Source organism: Neomonachus schauinslandi, chromosome 15 (genome assembly GCF_002201575.2).
Source record: "Neomonachus schauinslandi chromosome 15, ASM220157v2, whole genome shotgun sequence".
Lineage (NCBI taxonomy): Eukaryota > Metazoa > Chordata > Mammalia > Carnivora > Phocidae > Neomonachus > Neomonachus schauinslandi.
In genome coordinates, this window is record NC_058417.1 from 33,653,924 (window position 1) to 33,680,450 (window position 26,527).

At 41.8% G+C, this 26,527-nt stretch overlaps 1 protein-coding gene across 1 annotated transcript in view; it reads left to right on the top strand.

The window, feature by feature from the left end:
- CA10 (carbonic anhydrase 10) overlaps positions 1–26,527 on the top strand; it is a 537,563-nt gene that overhangs the window by 415,849 nt on the left and 95,187 nt on the right. The window contains exon 5 of the mRNA XM_021703952.1: positions 20,355–20,540. Coding sequence (XP_021559627.1) covers positions 20,355–20,540 — 186 coding nt within the window. The remainder of the gene's footprint in view (positions 1–20,354; positions 20,541–26,527) is intronic.

Here is a 26,527-nt window from a genome sequence, read left to right on the forward strand (position 1 = left end):
AAAAAAAAAAAGAAAGAACTTTTCTAAGGCAAGTTTTAATGTGTTAATTAAGGAGGCCTAACCTTGAATTTTCACAGTTTAGGGAAAAACAGTGGCCTGAAGATGATTCTATTTATAGCCCACTCTATGTTTAGAGAGAGTTTTAATGCTATTGTCTTTATAATTATCAAAGCAACCCTTAGAGCCTGGAGGATGGGAAAAGGATAAAGAAAATTACTCTGTATTACTGTGTCCCTGTCCCCAGCATTGAATATCTGACAGATTGAGTTAGAAAGAACATCAAGGGAAACAGGAAGAGGAAGGTGGTGGTTTCCTGAGTTCCACCTCAGACCCACTGAGGCAGACTCAAGGGCGGAGCTGGGGACAGGCACCCAGATGATGCTGGGCACCGCCATGCCCATTTTTTGCAACACATAGAAACCAAGCACCGTTCAGGTGCTGGGGATGCAGCAGGAAACAGGAAAGGTAAGTGTAAACATGCCTATGTTATCTTTTCCCAAAAATTATAGATATATTTAAATATACAGGAGCATACTCTACCCAGTACTTGACTTGAGCCAGTGCAGATTACTGAGGTGGTCCCCCAGTGCACCAAAGGAACAGAGGAACAGAGGTTTCCATGGAGACAGTACTGCTGGCCAATCAGCTGATACCATCTTGATTCTAGTTGCTCTATCCAATTGGCCACTCACTAGAGAGTCAAAAAAATTGGATCCAGACAACCAACCATGAGAGGCTTGGCAAGAACTCTGCAGGCTCTCAAAGTCCTAGCAGTCTAAGATTTCAAGCAGAGTGCTAGTAGTCCAGATAGGGGAATTGGGTAACTAATTGTGAAACCAACATTACCAAGGTCACAGAGACAAAGCACAGTGAAGCAGGAGACCCATCTTTGAAATCAAACAGTCTTTGTCCAAACTCAGACTCTTTAACCCACTAGCTGTGAGACCCTGGGCAGGTCACATAACCCTCTTGGTGACAGTTTTCTCATCTGCAAAATGTGAAGATCACACCTACCTTGCAGATTTTGTGTAAGGATTTAGAATGTTCATAAAGCATGTAAGGACACATGTAAGACAAATTATTAAATTTATATTTTGCTCATAATATTAAATCATTAAAGTAATATTAAATGAATGAAATCATTGGTTGGCAACATTGACTCAGTAGACAAGTGGTACATGGGACTCACATCTAAAAATCCATATACCAGGACTGGAAGGGAGAAACTCATTCCAGAAAGCATTCTCTGGGGTCCCCCTCCTTGGTCACAGACCAAGGGCTGAGGTATCGGTGAAGGGCTTCAGTGCCAAAAACTATGTGTGGCAGAACATACCTAGCCTAATGTCAGCCCCCTGCCATTCATTCCCTTGAGGAAGATGGAGGATAAAGGGAATTATCTTCACATAACCCTCATGACCAGACAACATCGTTCACACCTGTTCTCTGTTCCTCCTGTCATCCCCACCAGTGTCAGTCATGTTCAAGAGATGGTTTGCTACAGTGGTGACGCCAAGCATCCCTATAGAATTTGTATATCTCTTATTTGAAGAGTCAGTATTGCCATGTTACATAGTTTCAACTTTTTTCTTAATAATAATGATGATAATAGAATCCATATAATAAGAAATGGAACATGTGATCGCTTCATCTGGTTTTTCAACATGGACTCCAAAAGCTTGGGCTCTTCCTGTAGGAAAAGCAGACTGACTGAGATGGATGGGATAGAGAAAGATTGGGGTAAACTTAAGCCTTGCTAAGGAAGAAACTACTATCTGCCCTGCAGGGTTAAGAGTAGTGGGCGACGCAGGAAGCTAGCAGATGGCATAAAGATGAGGCACTATAGACACTGCTATTGTCCTAGGCACATAGTGATTTAAAAAAAAAAAAAAGAGTAGTGGGCGAGATCTTGGAAGTACTTCTTCAACCCTCCTCCACAACTCCATGTATGGTAACTCAAAGCAGAGCTCTCCGATTGGGTTCCATTTTGTTCCTTACCCACATCTCAGCCACTTGCTTCCTAACAGCCCCAACCCACGAGCTCCAAATACGTTTCTTCTGCTTTCTTTCAAAGCTGCATTGGAAAAAAAAAAAAATGCCTTCTCCTAATGCTCCATTTCCTTTACTTTACTTTCATCTCTTTTCTTAACAATTAATCCCTTCAATGTCTAATTATTATCTGAAATCTACATAACATAAAATGTCTAGCGTAAGGATTAAACACGACGAGCCGTGAATCCAGATGACTGACACCATGTAAATGGTATGTCCAGATGTCAGGCTGAATCTTTTCTAATTTTCTGTGGGTTATGGTATTCGTGTATACGCACCCAGCATTTTCAACTCTGAGTCTTGAGTCAGTATGCTTATGTACCCTCAGCATAAAATAATTTGGAAGAAGAACAAAGGAATAAGAGGAAGAGGAGATATGCTTCCCAGAGCAAGGAACAGTGTTGGTTGGTTGATTTCTAGTCTTGAACCTACCACTTAGTTGCTGTGCAATCCTGGACAAGGCTCTTACCTTCCCTGTGTTCCAGTTTTCTAGGATTTTGGAAGAAGAGGTTGGGCTTGATTGTCTCTAAAGGCCTTTCAGCCCTAGAATCCAGAGTACCCAAATTTCCCCAATCCATGTATATGGTATGCTACAGTGAGGCCAATGATTTGACTCCAGTTATTTTTTTCCACGTTGCTTTTCCTTATAGTGATGCCTCTGGAGTGCCCATGTGAGCAAGCAGCCTACTGGCTTCTTGCATTCTGCCTTTACAGATCAGCCCTTTGGCATCTCAAGCTACTCTATAGGAAACCAGTCTAAGTTGTGTTCTTAAATCTCTTCGGCTCACTAATTGCATTCAGAGAAGACCTATTACACACCTCAGCAGAGCGGTCAGAGACATAAAATAGGAAGCCTCAGTTGCAATGAAAGAACACCTAATTTATACATCATGCTGTCAAACCTTCTTCACTAACCCTTCTAGGCACTGAGCCAACACTACGGTCTTGGCCACCCACCTGCTAAGCCAACAATAGGATAGGCAGGTATGGCCCATCTCTCAACCCCCAGCAAGTAGGGGCTAGTATTTTCCCAGCTGTACTGGGTCTAGAAACAGCTAAGAGGATTCAGGCTAGGACTAGCCAAATTGAACCCATTCAGGCACATCGATGGGGACACCATATTTGGGCTTTACGAGTTTATCCCCAATCCTAGAAGCTACTTAGAAGCTACGTGATTTCCCCAAAACTCTGCCAACTTCCAGACTTCTTCACTTTCAAGAGCTGGAGTCAAACAGGCCTGGGCTGGAATTCTGACTCTGCCAATTTCTAACTCTGGAGCTATAGTTAGGAGTCCTTGAGCCTCCATCTCCTCCTCTGTAGAATATGAATAATAATACCTTCCTCACATGGGTAGTGTAAGGATTAAATGAGATAATGTATGAGAAGGAATAAGTACAAGGCCTGGAATATATATAGTCACAGCTGTTGTGGATATTATGGTGACATCCATCAGCCCATTGTGTTCACTCATAGATAGTATAGTAGACAATCTGCTGAGGAAGACTGTATCTTAAAGGCAAGAATGCCAACACTCCTGCATGATGAGTGAAGAGGGCTCACATGCCAACTCCAAAATACATAATTAAAATGACCATTATTAAATTTCTGAAATTTACAGGGTCATGAGAAATGGAGTGCAGCCTCTCATTGGTGGCTTTGAAGTTGCTCTCTGAGACAGTGGGAACACCATGAACTTTGAGTCATCAAGACTTCTTTTGAGCTGTGGTTCCCTTACTTGCTTCCCTCATACCCTTGAGTAGAGTTCTTAGCCTATCTGTACCCAGTTTCCTGATCTAAAAAGTGACACAGCTGTGTTGGTGGGAATGCACTTCTGGTGTAACCACTGTAGAAGACAGTATGAAGGCTCCTCAAAAAATGAAAAATAGGACTACCCTAGGATCCAGTAATCTCACTACTGGCTGTTTACCCAGAGAATAGAAAAACACTAATTCAAAAAGATACATGCAGCCCTGTGTTTATTGTAGCATTATTTACAACAGCCAAACTATGGAAGCAGCCCAACTGTCCATCGACAGAAGAGGTAGCATATATATAATGGAATATTATTCAGCCATAAAAAAGAATGAAATCTTGCCATTTGCGATGACAGGGATGGAGCTAGTGAGTATAATGCTAAGTGAAATAAACCAGTCAGAGAAAAACAAATACCAATTAATTTCACCCATATGTGCAATTTAAATGAGCAAGGAAAAAGAGAGAGAGAGAGAGAGAGAAACCAAGAACCGACTCTTAACTAGGGAACAAACAGATGGTTACCAGAGTGGAGGTGGGTAGGGAGATGGGTCAAATAGGGGATGGGAATTAAAAGTACACTTATCCTGATGAGCACTGGCTGATGCATGGAAGTGTTGAATCACTATATTGTATATCTAAAACTAATAAAACACCGTATGTTAACTACACTGGAATTAAAATTGTTTAAAAAGTTGGCACAGCATCTGACACACAGTAAGTCCTCAAAATTTGTGGGTGCATCCTGCCCGCAGCTTTCCTAATGAACCTTCTTGAGAATGTGGTAGCTCATATGCCAAGTCAGATGGTCACCTCTTCCTTTTACACAACTGAGATTCTATTTCCTCTCAACTACTCCATTCGTAGTGTTAACATCTCCATTTAAACTGTAGGGAATTATTTCTGGGGCGCCTGGGTGGCTCAGTCGGTTAAGCGGCTGCCTTCGGCTCAGGTCATGATCCCAGGGTACGGGGATCAAGCCCCGCATCGGGCTCCATGCTCCTCGGGAAGCCTGCTTCTCCCTCTCCCACTCCCCCTGCTTGTGCTCCCTCTCCCGTTGTCTCTCTCTCTGTCAAATAAATAAATATAAAAAATCTTAAACTGTAGGGAATTATTTCTGAGTATATTACAGGAGATTTGGGCAGGCTGCCTCAAGAGAGAATATAAAGGAAACCTCATGTAAGCTTTGTGTCATACCAGGCAAGTAACTTTATTGAATCTTTTGGAATTTCTGAGGGTAAGGTTTACTTATGCTTAGCTGTCCTCAATAAACATCAACCCTATAAGTGCTATCTCCATTAAACTAAAGATCTTCAATATGTTTATTTTGTGAATTGGGTCATTTAAAAAAGACGCACTTCCTCCTTTTTTTTTCCCAATCTGGAAATAGGAAGATAGACAACATGAGGGACTTACACCAGAATTGTCTCTGCGTTCCCTTCCAGACTCAAGGATAAATTTACCTTGTTGTGTACATAGCTTTTGACAAGAACAGTTAAATCATTTCTTTATGATTGTTCTGTAACTCAGACATACATTATTTCAAACTAGCTCTCCTTCCATGTGACTGAGGTTTGTTGAATAGTTTAGGATAGCTGACTTTTTAAATTAGGTGATTAAAAAAAATATATATATATATATATATATATATATATATAACATAGATCAATGTGTTCTGTATAGTATCAGCATCACTGGATAAGAGTGGTGTAGTAAAGAAAGCAAATGGGATGTGAAGATAAATATGATGGTTAATTTTACATGTTAATTTGGCTGGGCCACAGTGTCCAGATATTTGGTCAAACATCATTCTGGATGTTTCTGTGAGGGTATTTTTGGATGAGACAAACATTTAAATCAGTGGACTTTGAATAAATCAAATAGCACTCCATAATGCGGGGGGGGGGGGGGTGCCTCCAGTCAGGTGAATGCCTGATGAGAACAACAGGACTGAGCTTCTTGGAGCAAGAAGGAATTCTGCAGCAAATGACCTTCAGACTTGAGCTGCAGCGTTGGCTCTTCTCTAGTTCGCCAGCCTGCGGTCCACCCTATGGAATTTGAACTGGCCACACACAACCTGCTGGTTCCTTTTCTCCGGAGAACCCTACCTAATGCAATAAACAATCCCAAACACCCTTGACTCTAAACCCCTGTGGGGTTCCTACACCAACAACTCGTGTTTAAAGAAAACCTGTCATATTGCGCCGTTAGGTCGTCAGCTGGTCAATCTAATAATTTCCAGTGGCTGAAAGCACAGGCTTTAGAGACAGAGCTTTGTGGGGGTCAAGCCCCGGCTCCCCAACCAATGGGCTGTTTGCCTTTTGGTATAAAATCGCCAGAGGCCCAGAAGGACAGGTATGCCCTGTGGGAGGCCTCCATGCCACAGGTGGGGCTAGCCTGGTATCTTATCATCTGAGAGGAAGCAAATGGCATGAGTCTAAGTACAGACTTGTTTGGTGCTGGGTTTGGTGAGGGAGAAATTGTAAGAATTAATTGAGTTCAGGTTCAAAACTTAGCACGGTATCTGACACCCAGTAACAGGTCAAACTAGGATGGCAGTTGTTATGAACAAGATCATTGCTGACTGTCAAAGAATCAAACTTCTCTTGACCCTAAAAGCACACTGGTTGAATTTATTTCCCTCTAATACAGTGGTGTCGTCAGAATAAAAGAGATGAATCCATTAATAACAGGACTTGGCTAATCATGAGCCGCTGCAAACCTCCGTGTTTGCTATAGGAAGACATTCAGTTTTACAAAATGAATAACCTGAGGTTAATTCTTTGCTTTGCAAAAGAACACATGGCTTTTAGATGGGTTCAAGTGATCGAGATAATACTGAGTGACATGCAATCTTGACAGGCCCCTCTGTGGAACACCTGTTAACTGCTCCCCTCAACACATATGGCTCCACCCTGTCTCCAGCCAGTGTAAATGTCTGCAGGTGAGGAAATCAAGGGACTTCCCTGACGTACAGATTTCTCCAGGTCTCCTCCCGGGATGAACTTTAGCAGCCAAGGGTCCGTTCTGGTCCCCTATTTTCCTGAAAAGGAATCTCGCTGCCTCTGCACCTGCCTAAGCCCTGCATTTGCAGACTGGAGGAGAAATCACAATTCCCCACAGGGCTCCCATCTGAAAGGGGCTGAGATGCTTGCATTTGCTCACATCATGAGACCTGGAATCAAGAAGACCTGGCTTTGCTACCCCCTCCAGTTGTGCAATCCTGGATAAGTCACTGAGCCTTCAGCAACTGCACTTAGGGCCCTCCCTTGCAAAATGATCATCACTTACACCTCTCATCTCATTTTGCAATGGATTAAAATAAAACATAGAGGAGAACCATGAAGCAGCCAAAGGCAGCTGGGATCTCCCCCTGCAGCTTCAACTTCTCTGTGCAGCTGTTTCCTGGTCGGCATGAGACTTTTTCCAACATGCTGTGCACCAAAGTAGTTTATTGGAAACACTGTAATTAGCATTACAGTTAAAATGACACTACTGCAATGTTAATTACTACAGTGCAGATGTACCATTAGATATCATACATAATGTTATCAAGCCTTTATTTTTAAATTAAAGTGCAACAAACCATACCCGGGTACACAGCTTTTTTTGATTAATACAAATTAATGTTATTTCAGTGTCTAGGGAAAGGGTGGGGCTAAGGGGGTGTTGCATCTAGCTGTAAGAACGCATAGGCAAATGGTCGAGTTTCAGGTGGATTTCCCATAACTCCCTTCCCCTACTCTGGTCTCTGCATGGTGGAGAGTGAGCTCCATGAGGGCAGGGACTGTGCCTGGTTTTACTCACCATGCCATCCTCAGCTCCTAGCACACAGTTAGAGGCATTATTCAGACTCTTCATTTCGGCTCAAGTCATGATCTCAGGGTGTGGGATGGAGCCCGGAGTCAGGCTCTGTGCTGGGGGTGGAGCCTGCTTAAGATTCTCTCTCTCTCCCTCCGTTTGTCCCTCCCCCACCTCCCATGTTCAATAAATAAATAAATAAATAAATATCGGGACTGATGGGCAAGCGAATTGTCACAATGCAGAAATCAGTGGAAGTCCTTCATTGTGATGTTTAGCAAGCAACACTGTATCCCACTGGATGCTGGGAGGTGGGGAAGATCAGCATGTGTCCCTGGACATCAGCTAGGCACCCATGCAGAAGTCAAAAGAGGGGGGGAAGGAAGAGAATAAAAATGTTGGACTGCTACATGTATTATTTCCTTATTTCTCATAACTCATGAGGGAATTTTTCCCCAACTTTTTTTTACTGCAGTAAAATACACATATAAAGTTTACCATATTAACCATTCTTATGTATACATTTCAGTGGTCTTAAGGACATTTCACATCGTCCTGCAACTATCACCACCATCCGTCGCCAGAACTCTTTTCATCTTGCAAAACTGAAACTCTGTGCCCATGAAGTAATAACTCCCTCTTCCTCTCCCCAACCATGTTCCACTTTCTATCTCTATTACTCTGACTACTCTAGGTACCTCGTAGAAGTGGAATCTATTTACTTTTAAAGTAATTACTGATAAGGAAGATTTACTTCTATCATTTTGACGTTTGTTTTCTATATACCTTATAGTTTTCTATCCCCCATTTTCATGGGGGGGTGGTTCTTATCTCTACATTATGTTTAGGGAAACTGAGGATTCAGGGAATTCACTGAGCCTCCCAAGGTCACCAAGAGGCACACAGGGAATCTTTTGACCCAAGGATCCTTCATTCTTCCACCTGCTATGTGCCAGTAGGTTTTCTAAGTCCTGGGGAAATGCAGACAAGCATACCACCTGGTCCCTGCCTTGTTTCAATGTGCAACAGTTTTCTTAGGAACATTAGACATTAGACAGGCACAGATGGAAAGATTTCTAGAAGTGCAGGAAAGCCCCAGATACTTCCCTAATGGGACAGAGCATATATCCTCTAAGAATTCAGGGTACTGGGGCACCTGGGTGGCTTAGTCGGTTATGCGTCTCCCTTCTGCTCAGGTCATGGTCTCAGGGTCCTGGGATGGAGCCCCGCATCGGGCACCCTGCTCCGCGGGAAGCCTGCTTCTCCCTCTCCCACTCCCCCTGCTTGTGTTCCCTCTCTCGCTGTCTCTCTGTCAAATAAATAAATAAAATCTTTAAAAAAAAAAAAAGGGAATTCAGAGCAGTTCCTTTTACACTGCCTCGCACACCATAGGTGCCCACAGATGTTACTGGTTGAATCTCATGGTGCTGTTCTTTTTGTCATTTGAAGAGAATTACCAAGATCCAGCTCTGCTCTGTGGGACCTGCTCTCCACAGCCGATGGATGTGGCAATAGATAGTAAGCACTGTAATAATGTGTACACCACTTGACACAGAATTTGCCAACTGAAATATCCCTGGATTAAAAAACTAATTTATCCATAGGATGCTCATTGCAGTATGTTTTTGCAATAGTGAAAAAGCGAAGGGGATGTAAAGATTCAACAATAAGTTAGGTATTTTTATAGTGGAGTATTATGCAACCATTTCAAAGTGACATTACAGAAGAGCAGTTTATGTTTTTTTATTCTTATGTTAATCCCCATACATTACATCATTAGTTTTAGATGAAGTGTTCCATGATTCATTGTTTGTGCATAACACCCAGTGCTCCATGCAGAATGTGCCCTCCTCAATACCCATCACCAGGCTAACCCATCCTCCCACCCCCCTCCCCTCTAGAACCCTGTTTGTTTTTCAGAGTCCATCGTCTCTCATGGTTCGTCTACCCCTCCGATTTCCCCCACTTCATTCTTCCCCTCCCGCTACCTTCTTCTTCTTTTTTTTTTTCTTAACATATATTGCATTATTTCTTTCAGAGGTACAGATCTGTGATTCAACAGTCTTGCACAATTCACAGCGCTTACCAGAGCACATACCCTCCCCAGTGTCTATCACCCAGTCACCCCATCCCTCCCACCCCACCCCCCACTCCAGCAACCCTGTTTGTTTCCTACAATTAAGAATTCCTCATATCAGTGAGATCATATGATACATGTCTTTCTCTGTTTAACTTATTTCACTCAACATGATACCCTCCAGTTCCATCCACGTCGTTGCAAATGGCAAGATCTCATTCCTTTTGATGGCTGCATAATATTCCATTGTGTATATATACCACCTCTTCTTTATCCATTCATCTGTCGATGGACATCTTGGCTCTTTCCACAGTTTGGCTATTGTGGACATTGCTGCTATAAACATCGGGGTGCACGTACCCCTTCGGATCCCTACTTTTGTATCTTTGGGGTAAATACCCAGTAGTGCAATTGCTGGATCATATGGTAGCTCTATTTTCAACCTTTTGAGGAACCTCCATACAGTTTTCCAGAGTGGCTGCACCAGCTTGCATTCCCACCAACAGTATAGGAGGGTTCCCCTTTCTCCGCATCCCCGCCAACATCTGTCGTTTCCTGACTTGTTAATTTTGGCCATTCTGACTGGTGTGAGGTGGTATCTCATTGAGGTTTTGATTTGGATTTCCCTGATGCCGAGCGATATTGAGCACTTTTTCATGTGTCTGTTGGCCATTTGGATGTCTTCTTTGGAAAAATATCTGTTCATGTCTTCTGCCCATTTCTTGATTGGATTCTTTGTTCTTTGGGTGTTGAGTTTGATGAGTTCTTTATAGATTTTGGATACTAGCCCTTTATCTGATATGTCATTTGCAAATACCTTCTCCCATTCTGTTGGTTGTCTTTCAGTTTTGTTGACTGTTTCTTTTGCTGTGCAAAAGCTTTTTATCTTGATGAGGTCCCAATAGTTAATTTTTGCCCTTGCTTCCCTTGCCTTTGGCGATGTTTCTAGGAAGAAGTTGCTTCGGCTGAGGTCAAAGAGGTTGCTGCCGGTGTTCTCCTTTAGGATTTTGATGGACTCCTGTCTCACATTGAGGTCTTTCAACCATTTGGAGTCTATTTTTGTGTGTGGTGTAAGGAAATGGTCCAGTTTCATTCTTCTGCATGTGGCTATCCAATTTTCCCAACACCATTTGTTGAAGAGACTGTCTTTGTTCCATGGGACATTCTTTCCTGCTTTGTCAAAGATGAGTTGACCATAGAGTTGAGGGTCCATTTCTGGGCTCTCTATTCTGTTCCATTGATCTATGTGTCTGTTTTTGTGCCAGTACCTTGCTGTCTTGATGATGACAGCTTTGTAATAGAGCTGGAAGTCCGGAATTGTGATGCCTCCGGCTTTGCTTTTCTTTTTCAACATTCCTCTGGCTATGCGGGGTCTTTTCTGGTTCCATACAAATTTTAGGATTATTTGTTCCATTTCTTTGAAAAAAGTGGATGGTATTTTGATGGGGATTGCATTGAATGTGTAGATTGCTCTAGGTAGCATTGACATCTTCACAATATTTGTTCTTCCAATCCATGAGTATGGAACGTTTTTCCATTGCTTTGTGTCTTCCTCAATTTCTTTCATGAGTATTTTATAGTTTTCTGAGTAAAGATCCTTTGTCTCTTTGGTTAGATTTATTCCTAGGTATCTTATGGTTTTGGGTGCAATTGTAAATGGGATCGACTCCTTAATTTCTCTTTCTTCTGTCTTGTTGTTGGTGTATAGGAATGCCACTGACTTCTGTGCATTGATTTTATATCCTGCCACTTTATTGAATTCCTGTATGAGTTCTAGCAGTTTTGGGGTGGAGTCTTTGGGGTTTTCCACATAAAGTATCATATCATCTGCAAAGAGTGAGAGTTTGACTTCTTCTTTGCCGATTTGGATGCCTTTGATTTCTTTTTGTTGTCTGATTGCTGTGGCTAGGACTTCCAATACTATGTTGAATAGCAGTGGTGATAGTGGACATCCCTGCCGCGTTCCTGACCTTAGGGGGAAAGCTCTCAGTTTTTCCCCATTGAGAATGATATTCGCTGTAGGTTTTTCATAGATGGCTTATATGATATTGAGGTATGTACCCTCTATGCCTATACTCTGAAGAGTTTTGATCAAGGAAGGATGCTGTACTTTGTCAAATGCTTTTTCTGCATCTATTGAGAGGATCATATGATTCTTGTTCTTTCTTTTGTTAATGTATTGTATCACATTGATTGATTTGCGGATGTTGAACCAACCTTGCAGCCCAGGGATAAATCCCACTTGGTCGTGGTGAATAATCCTTTGAATGTACTCTTGGATCCTATTGGCTAGTATTTTGGTGAGAATTTTTGCATCCATGTTCATCAGGGATATTGGTCTGTAGTTCTCCTTTTGGATGAGGTCTTTGTCTGGTTTTGGGATCAAGGTAATGCTGGCCTCATAAAATGACTTTGGAAGTTTTCCTTCCATTTCTATTTTTTGGAACAGTTTCAGAAGAATAGGTATTAATTCTTCTTGAAATGTTTGGTAGAATTCCCCTGGGAAGCCATCTGGCCCTGGGCTTTTGTTTTTTGGGAGATTTTTGATGACTGCTTCAATTTCCTTAGTGGTTATAGGTCTGTTCAGGTTTTCTATTTCATCCTGGTTCAGTTTTGGTAGTTGGTACATCTCTAGGAATGCATCCATTTCTTCCAGGTTATCTAATTTGCTGGCATAGAGTTGCTCATAATATGTTCTTATAATTGTTTGTATTTCTTTGGTGTTGGTTGTGATCGCTCCTCTTTCATTCATGATTTTGTTGATTTGGGTCATTTCTCTTCTCTTTTTGATAAGTCTGGCCAGGGGTTTATCAATCTTGTTAATTCTTTCAAAGAACCAGCTCCTAGTTTCGTTGATCTGTTCTACTGTTCTTTTAGTTTCTATTTCATTGATTTCTGCTCTGATCTTTATGATTTCTCTTCTCCTGCTGGGTTTAGGCTTTATTTGCTGTTCTTTCTCCAGCTCCTTTAGGTGGAGGGTTAGGTTGTGTACTTGAGACCTTTCTTGCTTCTTGACAAAGGCTTGTATTGCTATATACTTTCCTCTTAGGACTGCCTTTGCTGCATCCCAAAGATTTTGAATAGTTGTGTTTTCATTTTCATTGGTTTCCATGTATTTTTTTAATTCTTCTTTAATTTCCTGGTTGACCCATTCATTCTTCAGTAGGATGCTCTTTAGCCTCCATGTATTTGAGTTCTTTCCGACTTTCCTCTTGTGATTGAGTTCTACTTTCAAAGCATTGTGGTCTGAATATAGGCAGGGAATGATCCCAATCTTTTGGTACCGGTTGAGACCTGATTTATGACCTAGGGTGTGATCTATTCTGGAGAATGTTCCAGAGAACATTCTAGAGAACTAGAGAAGAATGTGTATTCCGTTGCTTTGGGGTGGAATGTTCTGAATATGTCTGTGAAGTCCATTTGGTCCAGTGTGTCATTTAAAGTCTTTATTTCCTTGTTGATCTTTTGCTTAGATGATCTGTCCATTTCAGTGAGGGGGGTGTTAAAGTCCCCCACTATTATTGTATTGTTGTCGATGTGTTTCTTTGCTTTTGTTATTAATTGCCTTATATAATTGGCTGCTCCCATGTTAGGGGCATAGATATTTACAATTGTTAGATCTTCTTGTTGGATAGATCCTTTAAGTAGAATATAATGTCCTTCCTCATCTCTTATTACAGTCTTTGGTTTAAAATCTAATTTGTCTGGGCGCCTGGGTGGCTCAGATGGTTAAGCGTCTGCCTTCGGCTCAGGTCATGATCCCAGGGTCCTGGGATCGAGTCCCGCATCAGGCTCCCTGCTCCTTGGGAGCCTGCTTCTCCCTCTGCCTCTCTCTCTCTCCCTCTGTCTCTCATGAATAAATAAATAAAATCTTTAAAAAAAAAGAAAAAATAAAATAAAATAAAAATAAAATCTAATTTGTCTGATATAAGGATTGCCACCCCAGCTTTCTTTTGGTGTCCATTAGCATGGTAAATGGTTTTCCACCCCCTCACTTTCAATCTGGGGGTGTCTTTGGTTCTAAAATGAGTCTCTTGCAGACAGCATATCGATGGGTCTTGTTTTTTAATCCAGTCTGATAGCCTGTGTCTTTTGATTGGGGCATTGAGCCCATTTACATTCAGGGTAACTATTGAAAGATAGGAATTTAGTGCCATTGTATTGCCTGTAAGGTGACTGTTACCGTTTATTGTCTGTGTTCCTTTCTGGTCTATGTTGCTTTTAGGCTCTCTCTTTGCTTAGAGGACCCTTTTCAAGATTTCCTGTAGGGCTGGTTTTGTGTTTGCAAATTCCTTTAGTTTTTGTTTGTCCTGGAAGCTTTTTATCTCTCCTTCAATTTTCAATGACAGCCTAGCTGGATAGAGTATTCTTGGCTGCATATTTTTCTCATTTAGTGCTCTGAATATATCCTGCCAGTCCTTTCTGGCCTGCCAGGTCTCTGTGGATAGGTCTGTTGCCAATCTAATGTTTCTACCCTTGTAGGTTACATATCTCTTCTCCCGAGCTGCTTTCAGCATTTTCTCTTTGTCTATGAGACTCGTAAGTTTTACTATTAGATGTCGGGGTGTTGACCTATTTTTATTGATTTTGAGAGGGGTTCTCTGTGCCTCCTGGATTTTCATGCCTGTTTCCTTTCCCAAATTAGGGAAGTTCTCTGCTATAATTTGCTCCATTATACCTTCTGCCCCTCTCTCTCTTTCTTCTTCTTCTCGGATCCCAATTATTCTAATGTTGTTTCGTCTTATGGTATCGCTTATCTCTCGAATTCTGCCCTCGTGATCCAGTAGTTGTTTATCTCTCTTTTTCTCAGTTTCTTTATTTTCCATCATTTCATCTTCTATATTACTGATTCTCTCTTCTGCCTCATTTATTCTAGCAGTTAGCGCCCCCATTTTTGATTGCACCTCATTAATAGCCTTTTTGATTTCTACTTGGTTGGATTTTAGTTCTTTTACTTCTCCAGAAAGGGTTTCTCTAATAACTTCCATATTTTTTTCAAGCCCAGCTAGTATCTTTAAAGTGATGATTCTGAACTCTAGATCCGACATCGTACTAATGTCCGTATTGAGTAGGTCCCTGGCAGTCGGTACTACCTCTTGTTCTTTTTGTTGAGGTGATTTTTTCCGTCTTGTCATTTTGTGCAAAGGAGAATAGATTAATGAGAGAACAAAATGCTAGCAGAGTAACAATGTCCCCAGAAAATATACTCTAAACAAATCAGAAAAAACCTGAAGCAGTGGGAAAAGAAAGGGAAAGAGAGAAAAAAGAAAAAGAAAAAAAAGAAAAAGATAAAGATAAAAACAAAAACAAACAAAACAAAACAACAACAACAAAAAAAAAACAGAATGTGATCAAATATGATCAGGCTGGTATATAGATCAGTGCCACACACTAGATTTGGGGTGTATTTTGGTCTTTTAGGAGAAAGTGCCTCCCAAAATTTTAAAGAAAGAAAAACTTATATATGTACAAAAATAAGGGTTGATATGATGAAGGGATGGAATATGACTGTAAAGATGGAAATTATAAAAAATTTTATAAAAGGAATTGATAAGAAGTTGTTTGAAAAAAGAAAGAAGAGGATTTAAAAAAAGAAAAAAGAAAAAAAAAGGGAGAGGATGTGATCAGGCAGGGGAATAGAAAACACCATATACTAGAGATTTAGGGTATATTTTAATCTGTTAGAAGAAACTATCTCAAAATTTTAAAGAGAGAACAACTTATATATATATAAGCCAAAAATACGGGTAACTACTATGAAGGGATAGAATATGACTCTAAAAATGAAAAATAAAAATGTTTTTTTTAAAAAAAGGGATTGATAAGATGTTGGTTGAAAAAGGGAAAAAGAAAAATTCAAAAAGAAAAAAAAAGAAAAAAAGACAGTTAAAAAAAAAATTAACTTTGAAAGACTAAAGAATCATGGTAAAAAAGCCATGAATTCTATGTGCAGTAGTCCCCTAGCGCTGGAGTTCTGCCGTTCTCATTGATGGGTAAACTTGGTCTTGGCTGGCTGTTCTCGCTGATCTTCTGGGGAGGGGCTTGTTGCCGTGGTTTCCAAATGTCTCTGCCGGAGGCGGAATTGCCCCGCCCTTGCCCGGCCGGGCTAAGTAATCTGCTGGGGTTTGCTCTCAGGGGCTTTTGTTCCCTGCGAGCTTTCCGTATAGCTTTGGAGGCGGAGAGTGAAAATGGCGGCCTCCCAGTCTCCGCCCTGGAGGAGCCGAGAACTCGGGGCCCCACTCCTCAGTGAGCCCCCAGAGAAAAGCCGTCAGTCACTCCCGTCTCCCCGGTCTCCGGCCGCACTCCGTGCTCACCCGGCCTGTGACCGCACGTTTCTATCTCTGGCACCCGACCCCGGGTGGAGTCTCCAAACCCAGCAGATCCCTGCGGTGCACTCCCGCGCGGCTTCTCCTGGGGGAGGAAGGTGAGTCTCCCCGGATCTGCCGCTTGTTGGGTCCCTGCTGGAGGAGCAGGGGCCCGACTGTGCCGCGGATCACAGTTTATGGCAACCCCGAGCTGAGAGCCCGCGCCTGGGCTCCGCCTCTGCAGCCGGCTTCCCTGCTCCGATACCTGGGAGCTCTGCCACACTCAGGCACCCCCGGTCTTTCTGTGACCCGTGGGTCCTGAGACCACACTGTCCCGGAGGGTTCCACCCCCCGCTTAGCCACCAGAGTGACGTCCCTCAGCGGAGCAGACTTTTAAAAGTTCCGATTTTGTGCTCCGCGGCTCTATCACTTGCCAGAAGCGGCCGCCGGAGGCCCCTCCCCCGCCGTCTATCCTCCCGAATATCGCCTCGGATTCACTTCTCCGCACGTCCTACCTTCCAGAAAGTGGTCGCTTTTCTGATGAGAGAGTTGTTGCTCTTCTCTTCTTCGATCTCCTGTTGAGTTTGTAGGTGTTCAGAATGGTTTGATCCCTATGCAGCTGAATTCCTGAGAGGAGACGAAATCCAGGTCTCCTACTCCTCCGCCATCTTGCTCCGCCCCCCCCTCAGAAGAGCAGTTTAGTGACCTGGAAATATTCATGTTTGTGAAAATTATATATATATTTATATAATATATAATCATATGTGGTATTTATATATATAGTTAAATAACAATATTGTGTTTGTGTACATAATATGTATAATTATTTATGTATATTATATATATAATATATAATTACATATATTATTATATACTGAATAATATTGTATTCATCTATTATACTATATTATAGCATATTATCTGTATACTAATATAATTATAATTAATATGATTTATATATTAATATATAACAAATATACTACATGATATCATTAATATATTAATATTACACATAGCATATTATAAATAATAGTATATAGTTATATATACAAATTCATATATATATATACATGTGTGTGAAAAATCACTTATCTGATTATACAGACACAAATATAAAATGATCTTGTTAAAATATGGGTATAGATAGTCATACATATATGTTATAGTATATATAGGTATAAGAATATATATATCAAAATATTAGTGGTGATCATTGGGTAATTGTGGAATTGTGGCTAATTTTTATTTCCTTGAGCCATTCTGTATCTTTTTAACCATATATAATACCTGTATATTATCTTAATATTAGAAAAAGTAATTTTAATGATAGATGCAATGTCAAACACAAGCCTGTCTCTGGCCATTTTACTGCCAAGAAAATCATGAGTTGGGACATGAAAAAATGACAAGCTCTCATGATCTCATACTGACTAAATATGCATTTATTTGAGACTGGAGGAGTACACCCTTTGGAATTATCTGGTTGCAAAGAATAGATAACTTGAGAAAAAATTAATTTATTGGTAAGATGTAAAGCATCTGAGAAAATGCAGCTCAGGCCTCATGAAGGAACTGCAAACAAGGATTTCTGAAGGTCAAGTGGCTGTTCTCTCTCTCTCAATGCACGGTTTCCTCTGTCATTGTTGGCACATCTGCTTTTCTTTTCTCTCTCTCTGGTCTGACTTCCAGCTACCTAGCAGGCTGAGTCTCTGGACCCCATGTGACTTTCCAGTTCAGGTACTCAACACTGCCAGGCACTCAACAGAGTTTCTGTTGATAGTTCCAGATTCAGGAGGGGAAAGATGATCAACCTAGTGTTTATCAGTTAGCTTTTGCTCCATAACAGACTACCTCCAAAACTTAGGGACTTAAAACCCCAATTATTTAGCTTCCAAGTCCATGGGTCTGTGGGTGGTTCTTCTGGTCTGGGCAAGGCTAAGCTGACCTCGGCTGGGCCAGTCAGCTGGCAGGTCAGCCATGGGATGGTCAGTCTGTGATGGCTTCTACTGGGATGAAGGCATCCCAGGAGAAGAGGATGGCTTCTCCTCTTCAGTGTCATGTCATCCCCCAGCAGGCTAGCCCAGGCTCGTTGACATGGTGGTCTCAAGTTTCCAAGAAGGAGTGAGGAAATATGCAAGGCCTCTCAGAGCACAGACATCATATCCCCTATTGGCCAAAGCAAGTGACAAGGCCAGCCCAGAGTCAAGAGGGAGAGAAGCAGACCCCTATCTTGAAGGGAACAGCTACAGAGTCCTGTTGTAAAGAATGCATTACAGGGAGGGGAAGAATTCTGGCCCTTTTTGCAATCTGCCCTTTAATCTGCCAAGCACCGAGGCTGACATGAGCTCCATCTTGTAGCAATAGAACATTACATATTTCCATGTGGCTCCAGGGATTGAGGCAGCAGGGGAAGAGAGAGACTGGAGACTTGTGCGTGTAAGCTTTTCACTTCCAGAGTTTCACCCTGGAAGGGACACCTGTCGTGTCCCCTCATACCCCATGGCCAACGTCAGTCACATGGGCTCCACCTTACAGCAAAATGAGTCAATGGAGTATTTAGTGGGCGTTACTCTCTCCACCACAGTGAGCCATCTGCAGACCTATCTGATTATCACTAGTGTCAGAAAGGTGGAGGGGCAGGTAAGGGTAGTGCTAGAGAGAAAATGTATGAAACCGTGACTAAGGAATGTATCATATGTTACATGAAGCCCTTAAGGAATCCCTAGGGCAGAAGGCTGGGCCCAAAGGAGTCAGAGTAAGCAGGAAGAAAATCCAAGTATCTCAGCCTCTGAAAGTCCAGAAGCATTCCATTCAGACCCATTCAGAGTCTCCTTTAAGCTTTTGTTCTGCCCCATGAGCTAAGTCAACCTAGGAGACAAAGGCAGTAGAGTCACAGGTAGTAATCAGGGTTCAAGTGTTGAGAGGTGCTAAGTCAAGAAAATGAAGCTGAATATCAAGTTCAAAGAGAAAAGAAGGAAAGGGAACATCAAGCAGTAAGGTCAGCAGTTTGAGAAGCTGAAGCAAGATGGAATCAGGAGTGAGGAAGGGAAATGGGAAACTTGTATCCATCTCTTTAGCTTAGCACTGAGTCCATGAGTTCTGAGAAGGGGGTCAGAGCTCGCATTCTGTGCAGCATCTGGTGGCCAGGGCAAGAGAGGGACCTAACAAAGACACATGGGACTGCACACTTGAGACTTCAAACCAAAACCTTCAGTCTCCCACGACGGTTTGCTCCTGTTTACCCATTTTTGGCTTCCTTGTGTCTCATTTGGCCTTTGTGGCATCTCTTGCTTTCTCCAATTTCTCACACCTGAGATTTTAACTTTTACAGTATCTCTACATTCCAAATACTTAGGGTTAGAGGGGCAAGTAATATTTTTAAGTTTTTATTTTAATACAGTGTAGTATTAGTTTCAGGTATACAATATAGTGATTCAGCACTTCCATACATCACCTGGTGCTCATCGTGACAAGCACACTCCTTAATCCCCATCGCCTATTTCACCCATCCCCCCACCTGGCTCCCCTCTGGTGACCATCAGTTTGGTCTCTAGAGTTAAGAGTCTTTTTCATGATTTGTCTCTCTCTTTCTTTTTTTCTTCCTTTGCTCATTTGTTTTATTTCTTAAATTCCACATATTAGTGAAATCATATGGTATTTGTCTGACTGCCTTGTTTTGCTTAGCCTGATGCTCTCTCGCTCCATCCATGTTGCTACAAATGGCAAGATTCCATTCTTTTTTATGGCTGAGTAATATTGCATTATATATATATCCATTTATCTGTCAGTGGATACTTGGGCTGCTTCCGTAGTTTGGCTCTTGTAAGTAATGCTGCTATAAACATAGGGTTACATGTATGCCTTTTGCACTAGTGTTTTTGTATTCTTTGGGTAAATATCCAGTAGTGTGATTGCTGGGTTGAAGGGTGGATCTTTTTTTAACCTTTTGAGGAAACTCCATACTGTTTTGCAAAATGGCTGCCCCAGTTTGCCTTCCCACTGACAGTGCACAAGGGTTCCTCCTTCTCCACATCCTTGCCAACACCTGTTGTTAAGAGGGCCAAGTTATTTTTTCTAAAGTGCAATGTCCAAAATATTAGTTACGGTTGCTGAGGTCTCCTTTGAATTCCCACCTGAAATTCCTACATGATCATGTGATCATAAATGTGGTTTATGCTTCGCAGAAAGTACCACAGAAGCCAGGTAGGGCAGGAATGCCTTCTAGGTCCTGCTACTCCCTATTTCATATATAAACTTAGCCTAATGTTTGCCTATCAAGAGGAGGCAAAAGGCATTGGTCTAAGCACCATGCTGGTCTGGTGAGACACGGAAAGAGAGCCTTGCTTGACCTGTTGTGCATTGCCTTGCAGGTCAGTGGGACCATGTACAACACTGGAAGACATGTGTCCCTGCGCCTGGACAAGGAACACTTGGTTAACATATCAGGAGGGCCCATGACATACAGCCACCGGCTGGAGGAGATCCGACTACACTTCGGGAGTGAGGACAGCCAAGGGTCGGAGCACCTCCTCAACGGACAAGCCTTCTCTGGGGAGGTATGTGGGGCTGTTGAAGTACTAAAGTTGAGTGCCAATTAATAAGACTTGGTGCCTATTTATACCCAAGGTGGGATAACAGTTGGAAAGCTTTCTTTTAAATCTGTGAAATGAGAAGGTCAGTGCCTCCTTTCTCCATCTGTCTTTTGCAAGTTGATGTGGAAGTCTATAAACGTGCTTCCAGTGTTTTCTAGGGAAGGCCACAATGAAACTGGGTATTTCCTTCTGAGACATTGGTGCAGCTATCATGACTCATGCCCTACAGTATCTCTGGAGCATTATTTTAACCCCAAATCCTCACTTTTCATGCACTTACACCTACTTGGACCATCAGCCTCTCATATGAGAATATAGGTTCCATAATTTCTTCCTTCTGGCAGAATGGATCTTATTTGCACAAAACTATAACTTACTGTGAAATAAATGTTAGGCAACTAAATAGTCTGCCTGACTTTCTACAGAATAGAAATGTCATTGTATGTCACCATTAATGGTGAGTATCACTATGTGCCACCATCAACCCAGATAGGACACAGAGCATAGCAGCGAGCCAAACCAGCTTCAATTATAGGATGAGAGTTATAACAGATAGCATCTGGATTCTGACCCTTGACAAGCATGGTATATTTAATTTGTCCTCTTACACTTGGGGGTGGTTATCAACTAGGGGTCTGGGGGGCTTATATGCTAAATAGTCGGTAACTACGTTTCTGTTTAAAAGTCCTCAGTAACTGAGGTCAAGAAAGCTTTAAAATAACAGAAGTATGTATCTCACAATTGACTAGTCTTTTTAATTTTTTTCAATCAACATCATGTTTAAACCTGGCATTGTTTTTAATATAGTAAGGCCATACACTGAGAAAGAGAGGCCAACCTTAAGGAGTCCCTTGGCCAGATTTTAATGATTGTTCAAAGTGTATCAACTGAGAATCTACTAGGCTCTCTCCTAGGTACCAGGGATACAAAAATTAAAAAACAAAACAAAAAACCAAAAAAAAGGCAAAGCTCCTACCACAAAGGAGTTCAAAGAATACTATATTCAAATCATTGAAGTATTCTGTTATTAGAGTATTCTGAGATGTACAAAGACTCTGGCCAACTCACAGGAAGAAGTGACAGATCTTCCCTGAAGGGGTCAGGAGAAGTGTCCCAGAGGAGGGGCCCTTTGAACTGGGCTAAGAAGAGAGGAAATGCAGAATAATGTTTAAGAACATCAGCTCTGGAGTCAAAGAACCAGAGTTTGTACGTCCTGCTCTAATGCACACTTATTGTGTGATCTTGAGATGGTTTCTTGATCCTTTTAAGGCTGAGTTTACACACCTCATAAGGTTATTTTGAAAATTAAGTGGGATTTCAGATGTAAGGAACATTTGGAGTACTCAAGAGTTGATAGACAACAAAGATAAAGCAGGAAATTATGAACAACAAAGGCACCAACCTGTGTCAGGACCTTGTGTGTATTGGGGAAGATTCAGGTAGAGCTCAGCTCATCTATGCTCTATTAGTAATGGCTGCATAGAGCACAGGGCTGAGCAGGAATGAGCCTCCTTCCTGGATCCATAGGAAAAAAATGCTAGGATTGATTAGGGATGTCTGCCAAAGGCACCCTAATGGAAAAACTCCCTAGAGTTGCAGATTCTGAGCTAGAGTATAGCAGGGAAGATGAGGAAAGCAGGGCGAAAATCCATGAATTGAGAGTGACCAGGGACTGCCAGTCTGAATTAGGGAATATTCTAAATTAGATAAACGCTTCCTTTTAAAATACATATCATTTCAGTATTTGTAACTTTTATTTGTTGGTTTACTTGCTCATTTCTTTGCTTTGATTTCTTTGCTTTTTTCTCTCACTGATCCTTATCATAACATTGCCTCTGATTAAAAACTAATTTATTAATGAATTTATTTATTGAATGAGTGAAAAAATGTGGATGGTTACTTGGCTAAAATCTTTGCTTTGTAGAATTCCTTAGAATTGCCTTTTTCTTCAGTGTGTGATAAGTGTGCATTGTAATTTGTATAGGAACTACAATTTTGGAGTAAATGAGTGTCTCCAAAATCCTTAACGGAAACACATAACAAGTTGATCTCTCAAAGTATTAATTTTCCTAGACATACCCAGACCACAGATATTAGGCACTCTAAGGAATCTGCATTTTTAAAGCCCCCAGGAGAGTCTGATGATTAGGTTTGTGAAGCACTCATTCCACTGGCACATTATTAAGTGCTTTCAATGAATAAAGCATCTAAACAGAGTTGCAAGTGAGAATTAACTGGGGACCATTGTCAAAATATTTACATTTGAATCCTGCCCTAGGGCAATTGAATCAGGGTCTCAGGGAGTGGGGTCTAGATATGCACCTTTATATAAATTACCCCCAAGAGATTTTGGTGAGTGACCACTGTGCCAGTTTTAGCTCAGAATATGCCTGAATTATCCCAGTTTTCTAAACAATGAGGACTTAATCAACAAAACCATACTGCACAAGAATTTAAAAGGGCACCCGGTGTTATGGCAAATGGCAAAGCTGGGGTGCTGTCTAGACAGATGAGATTTGGAGAACAGCTTCCCAAGCAGGCAAGCCAGAGCATTGGCATCCGCATAAGTACTATTACACCTTGTCTTGGGCAGACCACATCAGCTGTGTTACTTTTCTTTCCCAGCCCCTCAGTATGAGTGGTCTCAGTATGAGTGGTCTCTGAACTGGTGTGGGTTTAGGTATAAGAAATCAGAATGCTAGAAGTACCAAAACAATGTCACGTGGCTAAGTATTAGCCTTTGAGATATTTAAGAGTTTAGTGACCAAGAAAATTTTGGCACCTTCTCTGTGGCATGAGGGAAAAGACCTAGGGTCCATGGATGGAAGTCCTAGAAAGATGGAGTTCAACTAAATAAATATACGTTCTAACAATGAGAGCTATCCATTGATGGAATGAGTTTGCCTCTGAAGATAGTGAATTCCCATCACTGGAATTATTAAGCATGGAATGGAATTTGAGGACTTCATAAGAGTGACTCATCTCATATCCTCATGAGCAAAGAATGTACCTTCTAGTACTGAAATCCCATGTAATCCATGATTTCCTTATAGAAAATGTCCCCCAACCAGATTCCACTGAGTGTTAGCCCCAGTTTGAGTAAATATAGCCCATCCTGGAGGTTAATGTCTTATTTTTATTTTGTGCTGTCTTCAAAGCCACCTTTGGTCTCTGTTTTTGGCTATCCTCTGAGAGGACCTAAGTAGACACTTCTAGCAACAGAGCGTGTGTTTATTTTGTTGACAATGAATAATCACATTGCCATCTGTCCCATCTATCATCGCCAATCGTGATAAGTCAATTAATGCCAGGCATTTTCCTTGGCACGGCGCAGCAGTCGTTATCTCAAGAGCTGAAGATTAATTGCAGTCTTGTCTAGTGAGGTTATTGTAATTGATGGTAATCATTTGCTTTGTTTTATAAAGCTGTGTGGATGTACGACACAGTCAGCAACTGCATTTTTATAAAAATTATTCATGTCCTACACGGAGCATTCCTGGATGCCTTGTTGGGGGCTGGTGATAAATGAGCATATTCAGGGATTCAAATGTCTCCATTTTTTCAAGAAGGGAAAATGAACCATCTTTAATATGGAAGACCCTTCACTTGCTAATCATGTCTAACTAACTGGTTAGATTATGTCCACTCTAAAGTAGGGTATTTATGAAAAGAAACAAATGCATTAAGTAGGCAAAAGATAGTATTTGAAAAGAATCCTGGGGATGGATGAAGTTCCAGTAGTGAGGCTAGACAAAAAAGAGGCGTTCTTATTGAGTGGAGGCTGGAAATACTCATTTTGAAAACCTTCCTTAAGTTCTTTCCGAAGGCGCAAGGGAGTGTATATACTGGGACTCGCACCAGCCACTTCGCAGGAAACCTCTGCCAGGTATCCCCGTTCCTGCCATCCATCTTCCCATGTCTCCAGTGTGCTGAGCTCCACAGCCCTGCATAGCAGACAGTCTGCTGAGGGGCATGTATATTTAAAATACAGGGTCACGCGGCTTGTATTTGAGGATGGTTCTGGAAGGGGGTTATGAAATAGCTCTCTCGGGACTGTTTTAAGGAGAGAACACTTGGACAGCTCTGTGGCCGGACACAGTCGCTGCTCCCGCTGAAGGTGAGGTAGGAACATGAGCTTTTCCCGGCTCAGCCTCTTGAGTCTCTGATTCTGCTCACACACATCCGAGCAAGGAACGAGTCCACAGCTATTGCTATGAATGTGGATAAGATTGCTTCATTAAAAGGAGGAACAAAAGTCGTATGTTATTTATTTATGGGTTTGTTTGCTTGTTTGTTTGTTTGCTTATCTATTTATTTAGTGGCTCTGAACCAGAATAGGGAATACAATTATCTCCGTGCAAACAACTGAGAAGTGCAGAAAATGCAGGCCCTGTCCCCTTAAAGGAGTCTGTTACTTGCATCCTTTAGACACTGGCTGCACTAAAGCCACACAAATTTGTAGGAATAAGCAACACCAGGTTGTTCTGCAGGGTGCTAGAGTATGAAATGCGCTGAGGAGCACATCACAGAGAACCAGGGCCTCATTAGGCACGGAACGGCTCTGGGGGGTGGTACTCAGGCAATGTAATTAGCACTTTGCCAGGAGGCTGGGACCTCCTTGTAGAGATGTTCATTGACACAAGTGGAGTTTTGAAGGGGAATGAGAATTGGGATGTTTAAGAATAACAGGTACACGGTCATACGTATGGAAGAACTCCCTGAGTGCCGAGGTAAAGGTGTTCCCTCTGTTCTGAATGCCAGCTTTCTCTCGCTCTTCCTCATTCGCGCACAGCTCCCCTACCCCACCCCACACCCCAGAACTTTCCAAGCCTCCTCCCCTCCTCCCAGCCAGTGACTCCCAGAGAATCCTCCATATTCACCTATTTCAGTAGTCCGCAAGCCGTAGCCTGTGGGCCAAATTCAGTCGAGTAGCTAAGCATGGTTTACATGTTTCAAGGATTGGGTTTTTAAAAAAAAAAAGAAGAAGAAGAAGAAGGTGCAACAGAGACTCTGTGTGGCCTGCAAAAGCCGAAATATTTACAAAATATCTGGTCTTTTACACAAAAATGTTGCTGGCCTCAATCTATTAAATTGCCCATCACTGTAGATTTTGTAACTGTTTACTCTCAGTTCTCTTGGAACTGGAGTTCTTTGTTGATAGAGATTTTATTTTGATCATTGCTGTATTCCCAGCACTTTGTACATTGTCAGACACATGAGGGCAGAGTCCATAAATGTTTACTGAATGAAAAAATAAATGATCTTCATACACTCCTTCAGGACAGGGACTTTTTTCACTATTCATCTTTGTATACCATACACCTAGCACAGTACCCGCCATACAGTAGGTGCTTAATTGATGTTTGTGGAATGAGTCATTCAATCACTGAATCTATAACTCAATCAACTCTTGGCGACCTAGGAATTCAAAGCTTACAGGAATTTTTTCCTGGAATTTTGGGTGTGTTGTATTCATTGACTATACCAGGAATATGCAGCCTCATTTAAATTGAAGATGGGGTGTTTCAATAAAGGCTGTCCAAAGCACCAAGTTCTATTAGAAACTGGAAAAGAGAAAGAGTGGTTTAGTTCACAGCAACCACTAAGGCGTGTTCGGGGCTTTCTTTGTGAAAGGATTATACTTTGAGAGATGCAAAATGTATTAACAAGGTACTAACCTAGCCCTATCCTCAGTGTGGTAAAGAACACAAAAGCATTGAACAATTGTCACCTTGGAGGAACAAGGCACAGACTTGAGTCAATTAAATTACTCAGCAGCACAATCCAGAACTTGCTCAGGCACGTCCACAGCTGGCTACCAAATCTCACTGCTAACATCTGGCCACTGTTTACGTGCTTCCTGATTTGCTTTTCCTTCCTTCCTTCCTTTTTTCCTTCTTTCCTTCAGCTAACAAATATTGAGTGCCTACCATGTGCTACAGTGAAGAAAA